Source organism: Nicotiana tabacum, chromosome 20 (genome assembly GCF_000715075.1).
Source record: "Nicotiana tabacum cultivar K326 chromosome 20, ASM71507v2, whole genome shotgun sequence".
Lineage (NCBI taxonomy): Eukaryota > Viridiplantae > Streptophyta > Magnoliopsida > Solanales > Solanaceae > Nicotiana > Nicotiana tabacum.
In genome coordinates this window covers 141,835,475-141,856,039 of record NC_134099.1, presented here as the reverse complement: position 1 = coordinate 141,856,039, position 20,565 = coordinate 141,835,475, and the positions used below count along the sequence as shown (strand labels likewise).

Below are 20,565 nucleotides of genomic sequence, written 5' to 3'. Positions count from 1 at the left end.
GCTCGTACTATATGTGAGGTTCAAGGAAATATCGAACCACAAGGGTCTATTATACGCAATCTTACTCTGCATTTCTGCAAGAGGCCGTTTTCACGACTCGAAACCGTAACCTCCTGGTCACATGACAACAATTTTACATGCTTCCTTTTAAATTGTTAAAAGAAAAAATACAATAAAATATAAAAGGATGTAACCTTTAACACAGAATCGCACGTAATTCCCTGCCAGCTTGTCTGCAGGGTGCAGACGGTCGAATTATTAGTCATCTTTTTAAAAAGCAAGAAAGAGAGGGTATAATGGCAATATTTCTTGTCGTAGGAAAAAAGCAACTGCAGAGCCAACCCCAACCCATCCCCATGATACTTGTCTGATATCACTATACATCCAGCTTTCAGCTGGTTTTTGAGTTTCACTTCACTACAAGAAAAGAAAAACACAATCCCATCTCTTTACCTAATTCTCATTCTCTTCTTACTTTCATCACTAGTTAACTAGTACCACCTCAGTCATCTTCTTCTTCTTGTTCATGGAGAAGGAAATGATGGAACTTTCTTCAGATCATCATATGACTAAAATGGAGGAGGATCATCACCACCAACTTTCTTCTTCTTTATCACCAATGGCGGTTCCAAGAATCATGACAAGATCTAAGGGTGGTCTTGTAACCATGCCATTCATTATAGGTAACAATTTCCATGGAAAATGTCATGTCTTTTTCCACGACTCCACGTTCCAAAAGTCTTTCTTTTTTTAAATTATGTGTCCAATCAATTTATTTTTCATCTAAAATGGATGATAAGTGGGATTGTCTGGTGCACAAAGTATCCTGCTTTCACGCAGGGTCTCGAAAAGGACCGCACCAATAGGATACAATGTAGGCACTACCTTGATGCAAACAGTAGTGGCTGCTTCCATAGTGACTTATAGTCAGAGTCAGAACTATATTATAAAATTAGGGGTCATCGGTACCCGTAAAGTTCGGCAAAAATTCCCTCTATATATAGTTTTAAAAAAATGGTTATATATTAGTAGAAGCATCTTAAAAAATAATTATATATTAGTAGTAGCATCTTATATTATTAGTAGCATCTTATATATATATATATAAAAAGTAAATTTTCTCTCTCCTCGGAGGGAATAATTAGTTTTAAATTTTTTTTATTTTTGTTCTTTTCAACTCTTTACTGCGGAATTTTGTTTATATATGTTAGACATCATTATAAACTGAATTACTAGCTATTTGTGGGTAATTAACATGATGCAAATTTGGGTTTTACGTTGTCAACACAGCAAACGAGTCACTGGAGAAGGTGGCAAGTTATGGACTTTTACCCAACATGACATTCTATCTGATGAAAGATTACAGAATGGGAGTCACTACAGCTCAAAATTTACTCTTTTATTGGTCATCAGCTACAAATTTCTTGCCACTAGTTGGAGCTTTCATTGCAGATTCATATCTGGGTCGATTCCTTGTAATTGGATTTGGTTCCATCTTCAGTTTCCTGGTAATTATTATTACTCCATAAATCATTTACTGGTTTTTTTGAAAGCCTGAATTTTATATGATTTTAATACTGTAGTAATTGGTACGAGGTACACTTGTTTCCAGCCTTGATACAATGTAAACTTGTTGTCCTCTTAACTGTCAGCGCGTATTGTAGTATAAGTCTTTTCCTGCTTAAACGTCGCACTCACCCCTTAGTTTCCCATTTGCCAATATTTAATAGGCTTATCTCTTATGGAGTAGTTTATTTTGACACTTTTTCCTATCTTCTCGGTTTAGCATTATTTAAAAAGCTGGGTATATTATTATTATATATGTAGTAGTAGCTAACTGTATATATTAAAATAAACATATACTCCATAGTTTGTTAGTTAATCTGAGGGTGCTATAGCTGTATAATGTTGTCATGTCGTGTGAGGTAGATTAAGTGTAACCTGTCAAGTTTAAGTATTAAATACTGCTTAATTCACGTCCTTCACTCAGCCACCTCTATTTTTTCAGGAAAAATTTGTTTAGAATTTACACCAAAGTAATGAATATATGACATGTTTTTGCATAATTAATTTTAATTAATACTCATTCTCAACACAAATTTATTACTTAGTCATGGTAATTAATAATGTTCATATAAACATCAAGTACGGATGAATTTTTTCTATTTACATAGTGGAATATTATTACTTTTTGGATGACAACGTACTGCTTTTGTCTTTTTTTTCTTCTTGTTCCTTCTGTTGGTGGGCTCATGAATATTGGAGGAGAGGGAGGGAGAAGAAGGAAGGACTGTGATTGGATCCCTATACCTGAGTATATCTCAATAGTGCAAAATAGAATTACAGTGCTACTTCTTATATCTTAGGCTGACAAAATTTTATTTAGTACTAGTTTTTAGCACAGTTTATTCTAATCAGAGGATCCAATGCAGTTTAGATCTGTACAGTGCGTGATTATCTTATTTACTGCTAATATTAGTTGATTCTATTTGGAAGAAACGTCAAAGGGGAGTCTTGGCATAGCTGGTAAAGTTTTTGCCATGTGACCAGGAGGTCACAGTTCGAGCCGTGAACACTGCTTCTTTGAGAAATACAGGTTAATGCTGTGTACAATAGACCTTTTTGGCCCGACCCTTTCCGCACCCCGCGCCTAGCGGGAGCTTAAACTTCATTTAAGGGTGTGACCTACCGGTCAATAAAGTGGGAGCTGAATCATGTCTCAGGTTTCTAAAAGGAAGGCGAAGTGACTATCATCGGATAGTCACGAGCGCTTAGAGGTATGAGGTTAAGCGAATTAATCTTATTATTTGAAGGAGCTTAACTTCTAAAAGGACTCTTAATAAAGAAAGTTTTTTTGAAGAAAGCAATTCAAGTAGGGCCTGAAAGAAGCCAGTTTCAAATCCTGCCCATGTCCTGTTGATTAGATTTACCTGGTACATATCCTGTGGATGATAGCCTAAGTTGCTCGGTCTCGAGTGCGGGTATTCGATACGGGGACGGATCCGAGTATCGGATTCGGCAAAATTTAAATTTTAAGATTGGGGGTGCGGATCCGGATATGGATACAGGTGCGTGTATTCGACTAATAAAAAACAGAGCTATAAAAATATTGTAAATTTTGAGAGATATTATGTCAAAAACTTACATGAATATTGTAGAATTCAATCTTTCATTCTCCAAGATGGACATTATTCTTTCATTGTCCTAAATCTGTTTTATTTTTGACTTTGAGAAATGAAAATCTCAATTTTTCTCCCAAATTTGTCGATGGACTCCGGTCAAAGTGTCCGAAGTCGGTTGACCGAATCCGGGACGTATCCCGTCCCGGTCCGCATCCCCGTCTCGTATCGGGACGGGGACGAAACCAAAATCGAAGAGTCTGCAACTTAGATGATAGCAGGTACTCAGTGGAATTAATCGAGGTCATAAACTACACATATGTCAGATGCTTAACCTGCCTAAACGTAGCTTTTGCCAAAAGATGATTTAAAAGTTCTGTTAGACCTGAATATTCCTGATCTGCTTTTAGTTTGTCATATTCAAATTCAGAAACAATCTTCAAATGTTAAATTTTAAATATATCGAGCAATACCAGCTCTTGTGTTTAATTAGCTGTTAAAAGAATAAACTTCTAACTGGTTATCAAAAAGAATAAACTTCTACAGCTTATTGTAAACTTAATGATTATTTGTTGAGATGATAGTATCAACTAATTATAGTTACTCATTTAGTTATCGTTTATCATTGAATTTCATCTAACCAAATTAAATATATATGTTAAAGATAGTGATGCACTCATCTTCTTGAAATTCTGTATCCGTTACTGCTACTCAACATCTTAATGTCCCATTTGCAGGGTGCAGTTCTCTTGTGGTTAACAGCAATGATTCCCAAAGCAAGGCCTTCCCCTTGCGATCTATCAGTTCAGGCGTGTAAATCTGCAACGCCGGCTCAATATACACTCTTGGTTTCCTCTTTTATGCTAATGTCGATTGGTGCTGGTGGTGTAAGACCATGTTCTTTAGCATTCGGTGCAAATCAGTTTGACAAGCCCGATAATCCTAATAACAAACGCGTATTGGAGACATTTTTTAACTGGTACTATGCTTCAGCTATGATCTCTGTTCTGATTGCTATGACCGGTATTGTATATCTTCAAGATCACATGGGATGGAAAGTTGGCTTTGGAGTTCCTGCTATAATTATGTTCTTCTCTGGTCTGCTGTTTTTTCTTGCTTCTCCACTTTATATCAAGCAAAAGGCTAGTAAAAACTTGTTTAGCAGATTAGTACAAGTAATTGTGGTTGCTTATAAGAATAGGAAAGTTGCTTATCCTTCTGAGAATTCTGGTTACCATCACAACAAAGGTTCAGAATTTTCCGTGCCAACGAACAAATTGAGGTGTGACAAAACTCTTGAGTTTATTCTAGGATTTATTACCTTTTTGTTTTTCTTATTTAAGGGAGCCTTGCGTAACTGGTAAAGTTGATGCCATGTGACCAGGAGATCATGGGTTCAAGTCTTGCAGAAATGCAGGGTAAAACCGCTTACAATAAACCCTTGTGGTCCGGCCCTTCCCGTATCTCGCGCATAGCGGGAGCTTAGTGCACCAGACTGCCCTTTTGTTTGTTTTCCTATTTAGAAGCTGATGTTTCCTATATTTTAGGTTCTTAAACAAGGCTTGCATCATAAAATGCCCTGAAGATGTTAAGCAAGATGGCGTTGCAGTCGATCCATGGAATCTTCGCACAGTCGAGCAAGTTGAGGACCTAAAATCGCTCATTAGAGTCATGCCATTGTGGTCAACAGGGATCATGATATCGATAAACTTGAGCCAAAGTTCATTCCCTTTACTTCAAGCTAATTCCATGAACAGACATATAACTAAAAGCATCGAAATCCCAGCAGGGTCTTTTGGAATGTTTACCATCATTGCTTTAACAATTTGGCTTGTCCTATATGATCGCGCTATCCTTCCATTGGCATCAAGAATCAGAGGAAAACCAGTTCGTCTTGGAACTAGAGAAAGAATGGGAATTGGGATATTCTTCTCTTGCATGGCCATGTTAATCTCCGGGATCATAGAACATATTCGGCGAGGAAAGGCAATCAAGCAAGGTCTTTTGAACAATCCTGAAGGCGTCGTGGCAATGTCAGCAATGTGGCTTATACCACAACATTGTTTAAACGGAATAGCAGAGGCATTCAATGCAATTGGCCAAACCGAGTTCTACTATTCTGAGCTTCCAAAAAGTATGTCAAGTATAGCAGCTGCTATGTTTGGACTAGGAATGGCTGTAGCAAATCTGTTGGCAAGTGTGATACTGAGCAATGTGGATAATCTTACTAAACGAGAAGGGAAAGAAAGTTGGGTTTCAAGCAATATTAACAGAGGTCGCTACGAGAACTATTACTGGCTTCTTGCAATTATGACAGGTTTTAATTTGCTTTATTTTATGGTTTGTAGTTGGGCATATGGACCTTGTGTTGAGAATATGAGTAAGAAAATGGTAGAAGGAGATGGTGATATGCCACAGGAGAATGTGTCTTCACCACTTAGACCATTGCCAGCTTAACTTGAATTCCTGTTAAGCTAGTTGTTTAGTGTATACATAGTATTTATAAATGTTACAAGTGTTTTTAGGTTTTTCGTTTGTTTAATCAGCATCTTCTCGTTGGTGTTTTCTTTTGTCCCCGAGCCATTAAAAGAAAAAAGAATTAAGAAAGCGACGAGTCAAGTAGTGGAAGATAAGGTTATTGAAATAAGAAAACAATGAAATCCGGAGTTCTAGAATATAAAGAGCAAGAGAGCAAGGAATCAAATAACATAAACGGCAAAACTTCAAGCTGGAAAAAAGAAGTTTGCTTTCATTGAGAGTCGAACTCAAGACCTCCCCCCGCTTACTAAACGGGTGCTCTAACCAACTGAGCTATGAAAGCTTTTTTAACTATTACTTATCACTTGTTTATTTTTACTATTTCTTCCAAGCGAATTGCATCCCTATTTATCTTCCAAATGTTTTCCATAATAATTAAGCTCACAAAAATCAATTCCTAAATCATTTAAAAGTGCGTAGTTGGATGTAAAATCGTAAAAAGTGTCAACATATTTGGTGAATATAATTTAGGCAACACTAGGAATAAAAGCTGTACGGCAAATATAATTTTTACCCTTCAAGGAGTAAGTTATAGGGAAAAAAACCTTCTACGATTTAGGCAACACTAGGAAAGAAATATTATTTTGTCACGGACGTATTTACTAGAAAATATTTTGTTTTAGCTAACAGCGTCTTTTTGGGGCAGTAAAATGTGATAAAACTTGAGCTCAATTATATCATATCTTCCCCAGTTCATCTGTGACAAAGCTTCAAGATCAAGACCACATTTAATAAGAGTTCAAGTTCTATGTATAACTCAAAAACGTTTTCGAAGTTCAATTCTCAAACATCGTCTCGTTAAAATTCCTAGTATCCTTTGAATTGCAAACTACAGAGGAATTATCTTTTCTCCAAGGTAAATAAAAATCTAAAATTCTGCACTTTCCAGCAGAATATACTTCAATCACTGTCTGGATAATATTCTTCAAGAGGTTAGAGCATTATTTTACTTTCTGATATTCCGTCACGTCATCAAATTGCTTTCTGACCAATTTAAACCTGTTTGGGATCTTCAGCCAGGTTTCTTTTCAGCTCTTTCTTATTTACCTGATATAGAGAAAAGGGCATCAAATGTGCTTTTTTATTGCCATGATTGTTTGGATTCAAAATGAAATAAACAAGGGAAGTGAAAGAACGGTGGGAGATAACGTCGGGAGGGAGTTTGGATTATCTTACCTTTCCCATAGCATTTCGAGGCAACGAGTCCCAAAGAAACAGACGAGTTGGTATCTGGAGTACAGTTATTAGATGGCAAGAATTAGTTTAAGCACATTAATACTTGGGATACCAGAACATCTCGCATGAAAACCAAATCATAGAAACAATATCGCCCGAAACATCAAAATATGATTCATAAGCTCAAGTAAGAATTAACACCGCAAATTAAGGGTGATACCTTGTAAGGGGCAAGTTTCTCCTTCGCCCAATCAGAAAGTTCTTGCAAGGTTAGTGCAGGCTTTAGCTGCTCGTCTCGTCTTCTTTTCACTTCGCCCTCAGGCACAACTATTGTACATACCACTTCGCCATAGTCTTTGTCAGGCAAGCCTAACACACAGCATTCTGATATAGTTGGATGCTGTGAAAAGGAAATTTGATTACACAGGATGAAAATGCTGACTGTCAAAATCTTAATTTCGACAGATATCTTAAAAGGGAACAATCAAACTTTGATAGAAATCAGAGGAAGTTAACATAAAAAGATAGACAAACAGCAACCTCCAGCAGAACTGCTTCAATTTCCAATGCTGATAATTTGTATCCACCAACCTTCATAATATCAGCATTGGTACCTGAAAAGAAAAAAATTCAATTATTTCCCCAACCGATACAGTTTTGTAGTAGAGGAACTTTTATCACTCCGTGATTTTATTAAGGGGATAAAGAACAAGGTTGGATTAACTTAATAAGTGGAGACCAAAACCTTATGTCTTCAAAAAATATTTATCACTAGAATCAAATGTTATCTAGTGTATCTTTCTTTTCTTGTTTTTTTAAATGAGTATAATCTAGTAGATATACTGCTTTCACAGACCTATATCTACGAGTTATCGAAACTATCATTTGGGGTTTTGAACTACATAGTGAGAAATTCCAGATATGTATATGGCGCATATACTTGCACTTCCCCATCCATTAGTAGATCTTACTACATTAGAAAAAATGAAGTAGCAGACTGTCATTTTCACTGATTCCCTCATCAGTTTGAGAAAGCAGTCACAAGGAAAACATTTTCATTTCATTTGGTTTGCAGACAAATTCAAAAGGGGGAAGGAGACAAGAATAACTTGATTGCTTTCAGAGAATTTGCCATTCAAATTTAATACAGGTCATAAAAGTCTAGTGGGGGCATAACCTGCATGCAATTGGTAAAGCTGTGATGACCCAAAAGGTCGTCAATGTTTTAAAATAAAATAAAATAAAATTCTGTGTTTCGAGGCCTTAAAACCTCTTTCTGTCTCATCTCGATTTGCGTGCGCAGTTCGGTCGCGTATTCGGAAAGCCATTATGTGAAAATCTATGAAAAATGATAAATTTTACCTTTAAAATGAATTTAAGTTGACTTCGGTCAACATTTTGGGTAAACGGACCCGGACCCGTGATTTGACGGTCCCGAAGGGTCTGTAGGAAAATATGGGACTTGGGCGTATGCGCGGAATCGAATTCCGAGGTCCCAAGCCCGAGAAATGAATTTTTTTAAAAAATGTTTTCTGGAATATATATGAGTTTTTGGAAATGAAATGTGTTTGGAATTTGATGGTATCGGGCCCATATTTTGGTTCCGGAGCCCGGTACAGGTCTTATATGTGATTTAAGTCGACAAAAACGGAGGTCATATGACGTGATTCGGAACTTTAGTTGTGAAATTTGAAACTTTGAAAGTTCTTGAGATTTTCTTTAATTTTGATGCTAAATTCATAGTTGTTGATGTTATTTTGGTGATTTGATCGCACGAACAAGTCCGTATGATGTTTTTAGGTTAGTGTGCATGTTTGGTTTGGAGCACCGAGGGCTCGGGTGAGTTTTGGATAGGCCACGGAGTGAAATTTGCACTTAGGAATTGCTGGTATGTTGCAGGTCTGCAGGCTTCGCGCTCGCAAATGCGAATAAACCATTGCAAATGCGAGAGAAGGCCTGATCGCAAATGCGATCATTTCTTTGCAATTGCGAAGAGGCCCAGAAATCCCCGTTGTCGCAAATGCGACTCTCCCATCGCAAATGCGAGTTCACAATTGCGAACAGTGATCGCAAATGCGAGATTAGCAGGTTCTGAAGGGTTTGCAATTGCGAACCCTGGTCGCAATTGCAACATCTGCGACCTGCAAATTCATGACTTAGCCGAAAATCTTTCATTTTTCAAACTCTTTCAAAACATAAACTCTTTTGCGCGATTTTCCAAATAAAAGTCCTTCTCCAAATCGATTGTAAGTCATTTCTAACTCGTTTTCTTCAATCTTTAACATCTTTTCACATGATTTCAACTCAAAATCAAGGGTTTTCATGGGAAAATTGGGTGTTTTGGGTAGAACCTAGGTTTTCAATGGGGATTTGGACCTCGATTTGAGGTCCGATTTCAAAACAAATTATATATTTGGGTTCGTGGGGGAATGGGTAATCAGGTTTTGGTTCGAACCTCGGATTTTGACCATGTGGGCCCGGGGGCGGTTTTTGACTTTTTGGGAAAAACTTTAGAAAACCGATTTTCATGCATTGGAATTGATTCATTTAGCATTTATTGATATAGTTAAGTAACTTGTGGCTAGATACGAGCGAATTGGTGGTGGAATCAAGAGGTAAAGCGATAGTTGAGACTTGAATTGTGTTCGTGGAGCCGAGGTAAGTGTTTGGTCTAACCTTAGCTTGAGGGATTATGAGTTGTGTCCTATTTGCTATGTGTTATTTGTTGAGTACGACGTATAGGCATGGTGACGAGTATCGTTGGTGTCAAGCATGCCCGTGAGTCTTATATTATGGTTAATGTGACTCCGTTTGTATTGTTCATACCTTATGTGATGATTTCTATTGCTGAGCAACGCTTGTGGAAGTAATGTTGGTATTTGAATATTGAAGAGCGTTGGCTCAAGTTGTAAAATGAATTGTGGAAGTATAATTGGCAATTGAACCTTATAAAGCATTGGCTTAAGTTGTGAAGTGAGTTGTGAAGTAAATGTGAAAAAGAGAAGAGGATTATTATATTTTCTCCCTTGCCGGGATGTTGTTTTTAATGCTATCTCCCTTGCTGGGATGTTGATGTTTTTGATATTGTTCCCCTGCCGCGATTTTATTGTGATTTTATTTATTTCCTTGCCCTAATTGTTTGTGATTGTTGTTTGGGTAAAAAAGAGTGTTAAAGCACGAAGGGTGATGCCGTGCATTGTTTTGGTGAGAGAGTGATAAAGCACGAAGGGTGATGCCGTGTGTGATTTTGTGAGGAAGAGTGTAGAAGCACGAAGGGTGATGCCGTGCCGCACGATGTACAATTCCGTACCGATTATTTTGATTTTATGGTGAGGACGAGAGTAAAAGCACGAAGGGTGATGCCGCGCAGATTATATTGATTCTTATGGTGAGGACGAGAGTAAAAGCACGAAGGGTGATTATATTGATTCTTATGGTGAAGACGAGAGTAAAAGCACGAAGAGTGATGTCGTGCACTTGTTTGATTTCTGATTCTTGTTGATAATCGAGTTGTGGTGTTCCTTATATTTACCTGCTGTCCTTCTGTTATCATTGATGTTTTCCCGCATCATGTTTCCCCCTGCCATTCTTAACTGTATATTCCTGCTTTTATTTTCCGATGTATATGATTTAACTGCACAGGTTTATTTGGTAGTCTGGTCCTAGCCTCGTCACTACTTCGCCGAGGTTAGGCTAGGCACTTACCAGCACATGGGGTCGGTTGTGCTGATACTACACTCTGCACTATGTGCAGATTCCGGTGCAACAGTTTTTGGACTATAGCTTTGGGGTTGCTGCCTTCAGTCCATTCGGAGATCCGAGGTAGTCCTGCAGGCGTCCGTAGACCTTGGCGTCTCCCTCTATCCTTATATTCTGTTTCTTTTATGTATTTCAAAGACAGTGTTGTAATAACTCTTCCGGACCTCTATTTGTAGTATTCCTAGACAGTCTGTGAAATTGTGACACCAGTTTTGGGTAGTTTACGTATGAATTGATATTGATATCTTTATTAAAATATTACGTTTCAGTCTTCCGCTTTTAAATTTTCGTTGTTTATATAATGTTGGCTCTTAACCGTTAAAGGATTAAAAATGGGAAAAAGGTAAATAATTCAAATAGTTGGCTGGCCTAGCTCTCACTAGTAGGCGCCATCACGACTCCCGAGGGTGGAGAAATCCGGGTCGTGACAAAAGTACACAAGGGAAAAACTATTTTATGATCAGGAACTAGCAAATAACTATTTTAAATAAATCCATATGCAATTGGTACAGCAAACTAGAAAATATTTTAAAAAAATCATTGGAAGACAATATGCTTACGTCCCAAAATGATGTAATATCCCTCTTCATCAACTGTAACAGTATCTCCAGTCTTGAAATATCCATCCTCAGTAAATGACTGCTTGGATACCTAGCAAATCCTCACATGGTGCAAGAGATGTTTAATACCAAGAAATGGCATTGGAAATCATCTATTTCAATTTGAAGAGCCACGTCCCGGGCGGGGGGGTTTAAGAAGAAGATAGCTTCTTTTAAAGCAGGAGTTGTTTAAGGAGTAGAACTACCAACTATGTAATGATTACCTTACCTCAGGTAGTTTCCAGTATTCTTTGAACAATGATGGGCTTTTAATGCAAAGCTCCCCAACTCCAGTTTTATCGTTACTGCTCTCATCTTCCAAAAGAATTTTGGCCTATCAGAAACAAAGAAATATCAAGAATAATCAGATAGGAAATATAATAAGGGGATGCATCTAATAAATTCCTGGACTGCATTTATGGACTTTATTCCAGCAACATGTTAGATGTCGAAAACCATAACATAAGGAACTCACTAACCTGTACACCCGGAAATGGCTTGCCAACAGTACCTCCTTTGCGCTTGCCTCTTATGGGATTAGAGATTGCCATCACAAACTAGATGCAATTAACCATTTACATAAGCATGGATATTAAACGGTAAGTAATCAAACAGCTTATGTATGAAAATATGTGGATACGAGCACAATTACCTCAGTCATGCCATAACGTTCTAATAAGCGATGTCCGGTAATGGTTTCCCACTGCTGCATGACGGGCAGAGGAAGTGCAGAGGAGCCACTCATCTGGAAGCAGATATTACTGTTATATCTCATTTGGGATAATAAAGAAATACATTAGGTTTGACAACAACACATTCTATACTCGGTAACCAACCAAAAAGGAAAATTCATAGACTCATTCCACATTCAATTTCCTAATTGTGTTTTGTGTAGTCTATTCAAACAACACCAGCAGAGGTGAAACCAAGCCTATTACCATAAGACGCAAGTGCCTTGCTGCTGAAGCAGAAGCTGCTTTCAGTTCTGGATCCATTGCTTCATAACCTTGTATCAATCGCGCATACATAGTTGGAACCTATTGGATTAACATGATAAAAACATCAATCAGAAAAGAGGAGTTGGGCTAGAGGATCTGGTACCAAAGCTATTATTTGACACCATGGTGTTAGCAAATCCTAGCCAAGTACACAAATGCTATCCCTATCCATAACCCCAGATAACTTTAAGAAAGTAAATCTTAAACATAGTAAATGCACCAGAAAATCCGACATGCCATATGATTGCAACTATATTTCATTAATCTACTCAAAACAGACTTACTCCGGTAAACACCGTTATGGCATTATCCACTTTAGTCCCATCTGTAGGATACGATTCACGCCATTTCTGCCAAATTCCCCTCACACTGAACTTTGGCACGAAGTCGACCTTCAAAAACAAAAAAGCAGATATGGAAACATGAACTTACCAATCAGACAGCATGTGTTCTGTGGTGAAAAAGAGTTTGAAGATGTGAAATTTCTTTGAGTAATTACCGTGGAGCCTGCATAAAGAGGGGCCAGTAAAGCATTGAAAAGTCCATGCACATGTATCATACAAGTTAAGGATCAACCAAATTTTAGTCCAAATGAGATTGTTTATCCCATTATCCCCCACAAAAACATGTTGCAAGAGCAGGAAAAATGTAGACAACATGATTGGGAAATAAAATAATGGACTGTGGATATGATGGAGTGGTAGACAGTGCAGAAATTGATCCTTGGACGTGTATTCCCATGCGCTAGCTAACATTTGGACCTGAAACAGCATAAACATGGAAGGAGTTGAATTAAAGATAACTTTCAGAAACCTGAAGGTAGTACTTCGTAGTAAAACTACAATGAAGACATCCCCACCCCTCCCAATATTACTGACAACTGAACCAAGGCATAAACAAGTTCACGGAAGTAAATGGTATCAAAACTTCTCCTTCAATTACAACCAGCAGTTTGTCCAAGGTGGTGAATTGGGTTACTTATCATCTCTCAATATTACAAATACTATGACACATTATTCTATTTTCAGAATCAATAGAATACATATGTATTCTCTGCCTATTCGAGGGGGAAAAAAGTGAAAGCAAACTTGCTTAATCACCCACGCCAAGGTCTCTGATAGGTATGTGTCATCACGAGGTAAAAGTGGAATATTGCTAATTAGATCAGTGAATTCGAGAAGAAGCCATAAAGGCGAAGAATCAATCATATCAAGATCCAATAAAATGAATCTAACCTGTGCTAAGACTCCATTGTGCGTGTGGACAACTCCTTTTGGTTTCCCTGTTGTACCACTGGTGTACAAGATAAAAGCAGGGTTCTCGCCTTGAAGATAACATGTACAGAACAAAGGAAAATAACATAGATGAGCTCCAAACATCTCAAACAGGGAAATAAATAACCATATCGAGCCACAGACAAACTACTCATTATCTCACCGTAGGAATTGATTTCTAGCAGATTTTGTTGACCATCAGAAACCACATCTTTTGACTGGTCATGCTCCGTTGATGAATGCACGTCGGGAATTGAAGGAATAAGAAATAACTGAGCACCAGTTTTTGCTGCAATTGTATTCATAAGTTCTTGGTGGTCTTCAGTACTCAAAATCATGGAGATGCCCTAGAAATCAATGTTTCACATCGATTTAGTAAGCATAAAGAAGACAAAAATTGGAAGAAGCAAATTGCATTATTTCTACAACAAGCAGATACGGAATATTTCAGCCTGATTAAAGATGAGCTAATCACCTATGGACAGAGAGCAGGGCGTGACAAATGATGCAAGCTATATCATTAGCTTTGAGTATGAGAAAAGCAAAGTGCATCCATTTTTATGTGTCTTTATTATCTTTCAAATAACACTTTACTGACAAGAAAAACGAGGGAGAAGATAAAAGATTGAGAGATGTACCGAGTCATTCATCACATGTAGTAGCTCAGTCTCAGGGTAGCTCAGAGCAAGAGGGACTGCACAACCTCCACTAAGCCAGGTCCCTATTATTCCAGCAACGAACTCAGCAGAAGGTTTGGCCACAATCCCTACTCTTGCTCCATTGAGATGTTCATTTTCTTTGATGCCTTTGTCCTGAAAAAGAGGAAGCATTTAAGCAAAAAACAATAAAAGAAGTATATTCAGTAGACTGACTTTGAAATTGGAAAACCAATGTATCCAGATGAAAAAAGATAGTGTGTTGGGGAAAAAAAGACTCGCACTGAAAGAATTTCATAGACAACATTTTCTTAACTAAACATTTCAACTGGGGAAAACACTTTCATTTAATTCACACCGTTTGATGAAGATTATAACACAAATTCATGCACCTAAAATTATTCACAGATAATTCGTCATTTCCAACTCACCGTTTTAAGATCTAGCTTGCTTAATAAATTTGAAATCCTCCTCGCAGATGATATCAACTGCATGTAACTGTAGCTCTTTTCATCAGCTCTTATGGCAATATTCTGTTGTGATTCAGGTCCCTTGCTCGCAACTTCCTTGACCAGCTCCATATAGCTAATACTACTTGTAGCTGAAAAATCAAAGAAAGAGGAAGAAACTTTAAGATTACGTAATGTCATGTTTCTACTACCATCTCTAACTTTTTTAAGCACAAACGAAGATATGCAATGAGTTGCATCCAAGGGATTTTTGGTTAACAAAGATATATTACACGTGAAATCTAGTACTCATTTAACTGCTTGCTTATATCAACTTATCTGATAATCTTTCCTTATCGGAACGTCCCCAAAACGTTCGGTACCATTTTACTGATAACACATTCTTTACAACTTTCACTAACATTCAAAAACTCAATTTCATTTAACAATTCAAGTTTTAAATTTTGAGGAATGATTTCCCTATCCGAGTAACTTTTCTACCACTAATACAATATGTACGTCCAATAAACATTTCAAACCCTATTTCAATCAAATAGCATTATATGAAATGGGACAAGGGCTTACATTTTACTCCAAAAATACTACTAATGTTTTCTGAAGATGCAAATAGATGCCCAACCCCAACCGAAAAAAATAAAAGTACCTACTCCTTCAAGATGAGGAGGCCCATATTCATCATTTTGACAAGGGAAGAAAGACAGATGCTTAAGAGGTTCTCAGCTCGCAATGAAAGAAGGTGCAAAATTTGACATATTCGCAACGTGTTTAAGGAAAAATCCCAACACCAATTCTAAAATCTCTGACATAGTCAACCTTTAATACTCTCTTTACAGGATTTCCTAGGAGCAAAGATAGCCTACTAATTCATTAGACTCTCATAATTTATTTCAACAGTCCTAAACCAAATAGGATCAACGGAATCAAGGTAGGAAAATCCATAGAGATCAACAGTCCACTCTCTTTTTTTCCAGCTTACTGCGGTGTCAGAGCCAGCTTGCACACACCTCGACTAATTCTAAAGCTACCTGCTACCTCCAACTAGCACAGGTACTGAGTAACTCTGTCAACCAAGGCAAGGCTTGGACACATGAAAAGAAATCAGCTGATGTTTTTGCCTCCAATAGGATTTGAACAAAAGCCACTCTTTTCTTTTGGTTTAAATATTGTAGGTCTACTATTTTTTTATTATGTTTCTGACTCATTTACGAGCAATCAAAAATTCATCATTTCAGTGACACAATCTGCAGCAACCGAAAAAACACAGAAGTTCAAAAATGATCTCAAGCTTACTAGAAAAAATCAATCAGCAAGTTTTAGCAAAATCCTCACTTTTGACTCTACTGATAAAAACCCCCGGGTTTTTCAAGAAAAATTAACTTGATCATCACCAAATCACTCTCTCCGGAAAAGTCACAAATTCCAAAAAGATTTCAAAAGCTGAGCTCGTAAATCTTCAAAAAAAAGAATTTTTTGTCCACAAGCCATTACAAAAGTACTTCTTGAAACAATTGATATACTGAATTTTAGTTCTTAAATATTTTTACATATACATTTCAAAAAATGTACATCATGATAAACAAAATATACACACAATTTATCAAATATATAAGTGTTTTGATCAAGAAAGAGAACATACCGGATGAGAAGAGGCGAAATTGGGAGGAGATAAAGCTATGATTTTTTGGACATGAAAAACAATAGGACTGAATATATGGGAAATTGAACAAGGGACTGTAGCGAGAGTGAAGAGGTGTGGACTTATAACTGAGAAAGTAGTTGAGTAACTTCAATGAGCTCATACTATTAGGTGCCAAGTTTCTTTATTACTATATTCTATAATCAAACAAGAAATGTCAATTTATGGCACAACTGTATGTGGTGTGTTACAGTAAATATGGAGCGGTTTGAATTTCTTTTGTTTCTTTTATTTTTAACCCAATTCAATAAAGCCTATGGTTGGCGGTTGGCGGTTGCGGGATGGTCTCGCCGGCGAGGACAGTTTCGCCGGTTTCCGATTTGGTAGCCCGCTGGCTAACGGCGTTTAATTCGGAAGAAGATTACAAAGGACATAACTGTCTATTAAAACAATAACATAATCACCCTAAAGCACTGAGAATTATTTTTAAACTTCTTTTAGCACTGGAAATGTAATACTATTCTTAAACGGGCTTTGGCAACCGGCAATTTTATCACTTGATTCTTCTCCCAGATTGAATGCGACATAAAATTATTCTAGGATTTAGGAAAATATTATAATTATTTATATTGGAAATCAAATTACAACCAAACAAAATATAGAATATAATTACTGTAAAAAAAATCAGGTTTATTATTCCTCTGTATCATTTTATATGATATTCTTTATTAACTTAATATAAGAGAAATAAAAAAAAAATTAACTTTTCAATATTAACCGTTTTGCTTCATAAGCATTGACGTGAAATGCTGAAACTTATTTAAGAAATAAATTTAGCACCTAATTTGAATCCAAAAGCTAATTCATAAGACAAATATTGCTCAAGACTGACTGTATAAGAAAATTAAAAAGGAATATATATATATATATATATATATATATATATATATATTATACACATATTATATATGGATTATATATAAATTACACATTCTTCAGTTTTTTAATTTAAGTGGTAAGTCAAGCACTTATTTAGGTTGATTAGATAAAGCCAAAAGAAAAATATGGAATAATTTCAACTAAACACTAAAAATATAAATAAAGTTCTCATGTAGACAATTTCTATTTAAACTCATCTTTTTATAGAGAAATAAATTAAATTTTTGTAAAAATAAAAAGAAAGACATAAAAAATAAGATAAAAGAAAATAAATATAGATAAGATGTTTGAAAAATCTAAAAACCAGAAATAAGAGATGACAACAAATTTCTTCTTCTGTTTCATCTATGTTAAGTATAAAAAATTTGGAAGTTGATATCATAGATTTTAAATATTGTTTTCAACTCAAATACATAGACTATAAGACAAGGATATCTTAGAATTTTTTTTAATTTAAATTGTGTGTCGTTTTAAAAAAATACTATTACTAACAAACTGATATGAGATCTGAATTTGAATAGTTTGCATTGAGGTTAAGCCAAGTATGGTATCGAGAAAAAACTGCTTAGCAATTTCAAAACAATATATGCAATGTTATACAATAACAATCAACTAATTTAACATTTAGTGATTCAAAGAACAAAAAATTTGTATATATATAGGCAGAGGCAAATGTAGAGTGTTGACAACAGGTTTAATTGAACCCATAACTTTTCACGCTGAACAAAAATTTATATGTAAAACATTCTTAAAATTATAAAAATAGTAGATATGAACTCATAATTCTAAAAGTATAATAAGTTCAATGCTAAAACCCTAAAAATTGAATCCATAAAATATAAATCCTAGATCCACCTCTGTATATAGGGTATTCCAAATTCAAAATATGTGGCTAGAGATATCGATAAACTCAAAATAACGTCATATTGAAATAAAATTGTACCGGCTAAAGAATCATTTAAATTCTTAGATAACTGACTAAAGTGAATTTTAAATTAAAGACAATATCTTCATATATATATATATATATATATATATATATATATATATATATATATATATATATATATATATATATATATATATATATATATATATATATATATATATATATATATATATATATATATATGTTTTAGAAATTGGAATGTCAAAATAGAAATATTTTTTGAAAGATAACAACATACCAAATAAGAGTTCAAGTCGTAGTAAAAGAGTCATGTCGTAACCAAAGAATCGTTCATATTGTGTCAACCTTTGTGCTTTGACATAAATACGAGTATTATTTCACTTTTTGACTATTTTTAGATTCCAATGACACCAATAAGAATGATGCAAAAATAAAATTATCACTACGAAATTTGAGAAAATGTTAGTCTTTTTCATGTACTGTTTCGTAACTGATATCTAACGATTATCTAGAAGGTTTAAATTTTAAGGTTATTTACATATCATTCAAAAAACTCGAATATTTAATATGATTAATGTCAAATATCAAAATAGAGTCACGCTGGAAAAAAATTACTAGCTAAACAATTTTTTAAATTCTTAGATAGCCGACTAAAATTAGTTTTGAATTAAGGATAATATTTTCACTTACATTATTATAAAATAAATTATTATTTAAAAATAATGTTTTAGAAACTGAAATTTTAAAATAGAAATAATTTTTGAAAGATATCAACACACAACATAAGAGTTCAAGTAGTAGTAAAAGAGTCAAGTCGTATCCAAAGAATCCTTCATAGCTCAACCTTTGATTGTTTTGTTATACAAATGAGTTATTATTTTGCTTCCCCACTAATTTTAGGATCCAATGACACCGACGAGAATGGTATAAAAAAAATAGAATTATATCTAGGAAATTTGAGAAATGGTTAATCTTTTTCATGTAGTGTTTCTTAATTAATATCCAATGATTATCTATATTTAATAGAGAAAGTTTAAGTTTTAAGATTATTTACATATAATCCAAATAACTCAAATATATTACATGGTTAGTGTCTGCGCATTCGTGCGGGGTGATAATACTAGTAGGTTTTAATATCAATAAAAGTAATTCAATGTTATATTCAATATAAAATAATATCTAGATTAAGGTATAAGATATACCGGATAGAAAACCCCAGAGCCAATCATATGATAAATAGTACTTAATCAGATTGTTTAGCAAAAATGTTTTTTCTAATTGCTCCAACCAAATGACCCATAAAATGCAAAAAATTATCTCTTGCGATCACAAAGCAACCATATACAATCTTGTGACTTCAATTAATAAAACTAACATTTACATGCAGACTTAGATTACAAAATTCAACTTTAGTACTTCTGTGAGGCTAGAAACTCGTATTATAGCCGTAGTATTACATTTCAATTACTGCATTTTTATGTGTGCTTAAGCTCAAATGATAGTGAATTACACTTAGTATGTGTTTTATGCCTTGCAGGAAGTGATCCCGAGTTCAAAAGTTAATTTGGAGCTAAATTGATTAATCTGGAGCTTTGAAGTCTGAGTAAAAGCCCAATGCATTAAGCTGGGATTGTGTTCGGAGGTCTGATAATTAGGAATTTTGACGTGTTTTATGCTCCTTCCTGCTTACGCTTTGATTATAAATTCTTACAAAATAGTCCCAAAAGGCTCATAAGTTGTGCTTGATTGCAGGTTTGATCGACAAAGTGACGAAATGTCAAAGATTGGCTCAAAAAGAGTGAAACCTGCTCAAGTACCAAAGACAAGGCAAACTCAGGACAAAAAGGCCTAGTGCGGCCGCACTACACTTTGTGCGGTCCGCACTAGGGGATTCAGAGAGCTGGCAAATCGAGCTTCAAAGCAGTGCGACCGCATTCAATCTTGCACGGTCCGCACTGAAGGCTCCGCGGCCGCACTGCCATTTTGTGCAGTCCGTGGAGGAGAAGGTCAGAGAGATGTCCAGTGCCAACTTTAAACCCATGCGGTCCGCGGTCATATTTGTGCGGACCGCGCTAGTTGCCTCCGCGGCCGCGGTCCATTCTGCGCGGTCCGTGGAGCTTGAGTTCAGGGAGCCAAGACTTCAAGTCCAAGAGCCTAGTGCGGCCGAGGTCCATTTTGTGCGGTCCGCACTGACCCCGCAGGGGCATTTTTGTTCAGTTTTTTCAGCTTAGTATAAATAGAATCTTTGTCCATTTTTAGGTCATCAAATGTTATCAGAACAAAGCTGCGGTTGTGAGAAGCTATTGTGTAGCCATTTTTTGGCATCTTAACTTAGATTTAACGGTAGATTCTCTGCATTTACATTAGCTTTTAAATTAATATGTCTTGTTCTTCATCTAATTCTCTATTTTCTCCTTCAAGCATGAGTAGCTAAACCCATTAGCTAGGGTTGTGGCTCAACCCTAGTGTGGGTAATTGATGGGTGTTGCCA

The 20,565-nt window shown here is 35.8% G+C and overlaps 2 protein-coding genes and 1 non-coding gene across 4 annotated transcripts; 1 reads left to right on the top strand and 2 right to left on the bottom strand.

Moving 5' to 3' along the window:
- The first annotated feature begins 233 nt into the window (after positions 1 to 233).
- Positions 234 to 5,661, top strand: LOC107769692 (protein NRT1/ PTR FAMILY 1.2). 2 transcript variants are annotated; one of them, XM_016588929.2, is made up of 4 exons: positions 234 to 683; positions 1,291 to 1,508; positions 3,857 to 4,098; positions 4,667 to 5,661. In XM_016588929.2, exons 1-4 carry the CDS (start codon positions 527 to 529, stop codon positions 5,574 to 5,576), a joined length of 1,527 nt encoding a protein of 508 aa, XP_016444415.2. In that variant the 5' UTR covers positions 234 to 526; the 3' UTR covers positions 5,577 to 5,661. The 2 variants fall into 2 exon arrangements, with proteins under 2 accessions (XP_016444415.2, XP_016444414.2); XM_016588928.2 differs by having other exon boundaries at positions 235 to 683; positions 3,857 to 4,401.
- Positions 5,662 to 5,863: 202 nt separating this feature from the next.
- TRNAT-AGU (transfer RNA threonine (anticodon AGU)) lies at positions 5,864 to 5,940 on the bottom strand. The gene has a single exon. It is a non-coding gene; the product is annotated as a tRNA-Thr (tRNA).
- A 444-nt stretch (positions 5,941 to 6,384) lies between these two features.
- Positions 6,385 to 16,743, bottom strand: LOC107769691 (putative CoA ligase CCL8). The gene is made up of 17 exons (XM_016588927.2): positions 16,226 to 16,743; positions 14,551 to 14,720; positions 14,102 to 14,275; positions 13,627 to 13,810; positions 13,425 to 13,513; positions 12,881 to 12,950; positions 12,689 to 12,741; positions 12,474 to 12,581; positions 12,130 to 12,228; positions 11,844 to 11,936; positions 11,671 to 11,748; positions 11,421 to 11,525; positions 11,153 to 11,243; positions 7,374 to 7,447; positions 7,054 to 7,233; positions 6,834 to 6,887; positions 6,385 to 6,704 (listed from the first exon to the last, which is right to left on the bottom strand). Exons 1-17 carry the CDS (start codon positions 16,386 to 16,388, stop codon positions 6,651 to 6,653), a joined length of 1,839 nt encoding a protein of 612 aa, XP_016444413.1. The 5' UTR covers positions 16,389 to 16,743; the 3' UTR covers positions 6,385 to 6,650.
- Between the last annotated feature and the right edge of the window lie 3,822 nt (positions 16,744 to 20,565).

What these genes read in the sequence shown, in the direction of transcription:
- LOC107769692 (XM_016588928.2), top strand. Translation starts at nt 527, where the DNA reads ATGGAGAAGGAAATGATGGAACTTTCTTCAGATCATCATATGACTAAA. An exon ending in GTTCCATCTTCAGTTTCCTG is followed by an intron (nt 1,509 to 3,856) that starts GTAATTATTATT and finishes TCCCATTTGCAG; the next exon opens with GGTGCAGTTCTCTTGTGGTT. An exon ending in GTGCCAACGAACAAATTGAG is followed by an intron (nt 4,402 to 4,666) that starts GTGTGACAAAAC and finishes CCTATATTTTAG; the next exon opens with GTTCTTAAACAAGGCTTGCA.
- LOC107769691 (XM_016588927.2), bottom strand. Translation starts at nt 16,388, where the DNA reads ATGAGCTCATTGAAGTTACTCAACTACTTTCTCAGTTATAAGTCCACA. An exon ending in GCACTGTCTACCACTCCATC is followed by an intron (nt 12,742 to 12,880) that starts ATATCCACAGTC and finishes CTTGTATGATAC; the next exon opens with ATGTGCATGGACTTTTCAAT. An exon ending in AGCCATTTCCGGGTGTACAG is followed by an intron (nt 11,526 to 11,670) that starts GTTAGTGAGTTC and finishes TGTTTCTGATAG; the next exon opens with GCCAAAATTCTTTTGGAAGA.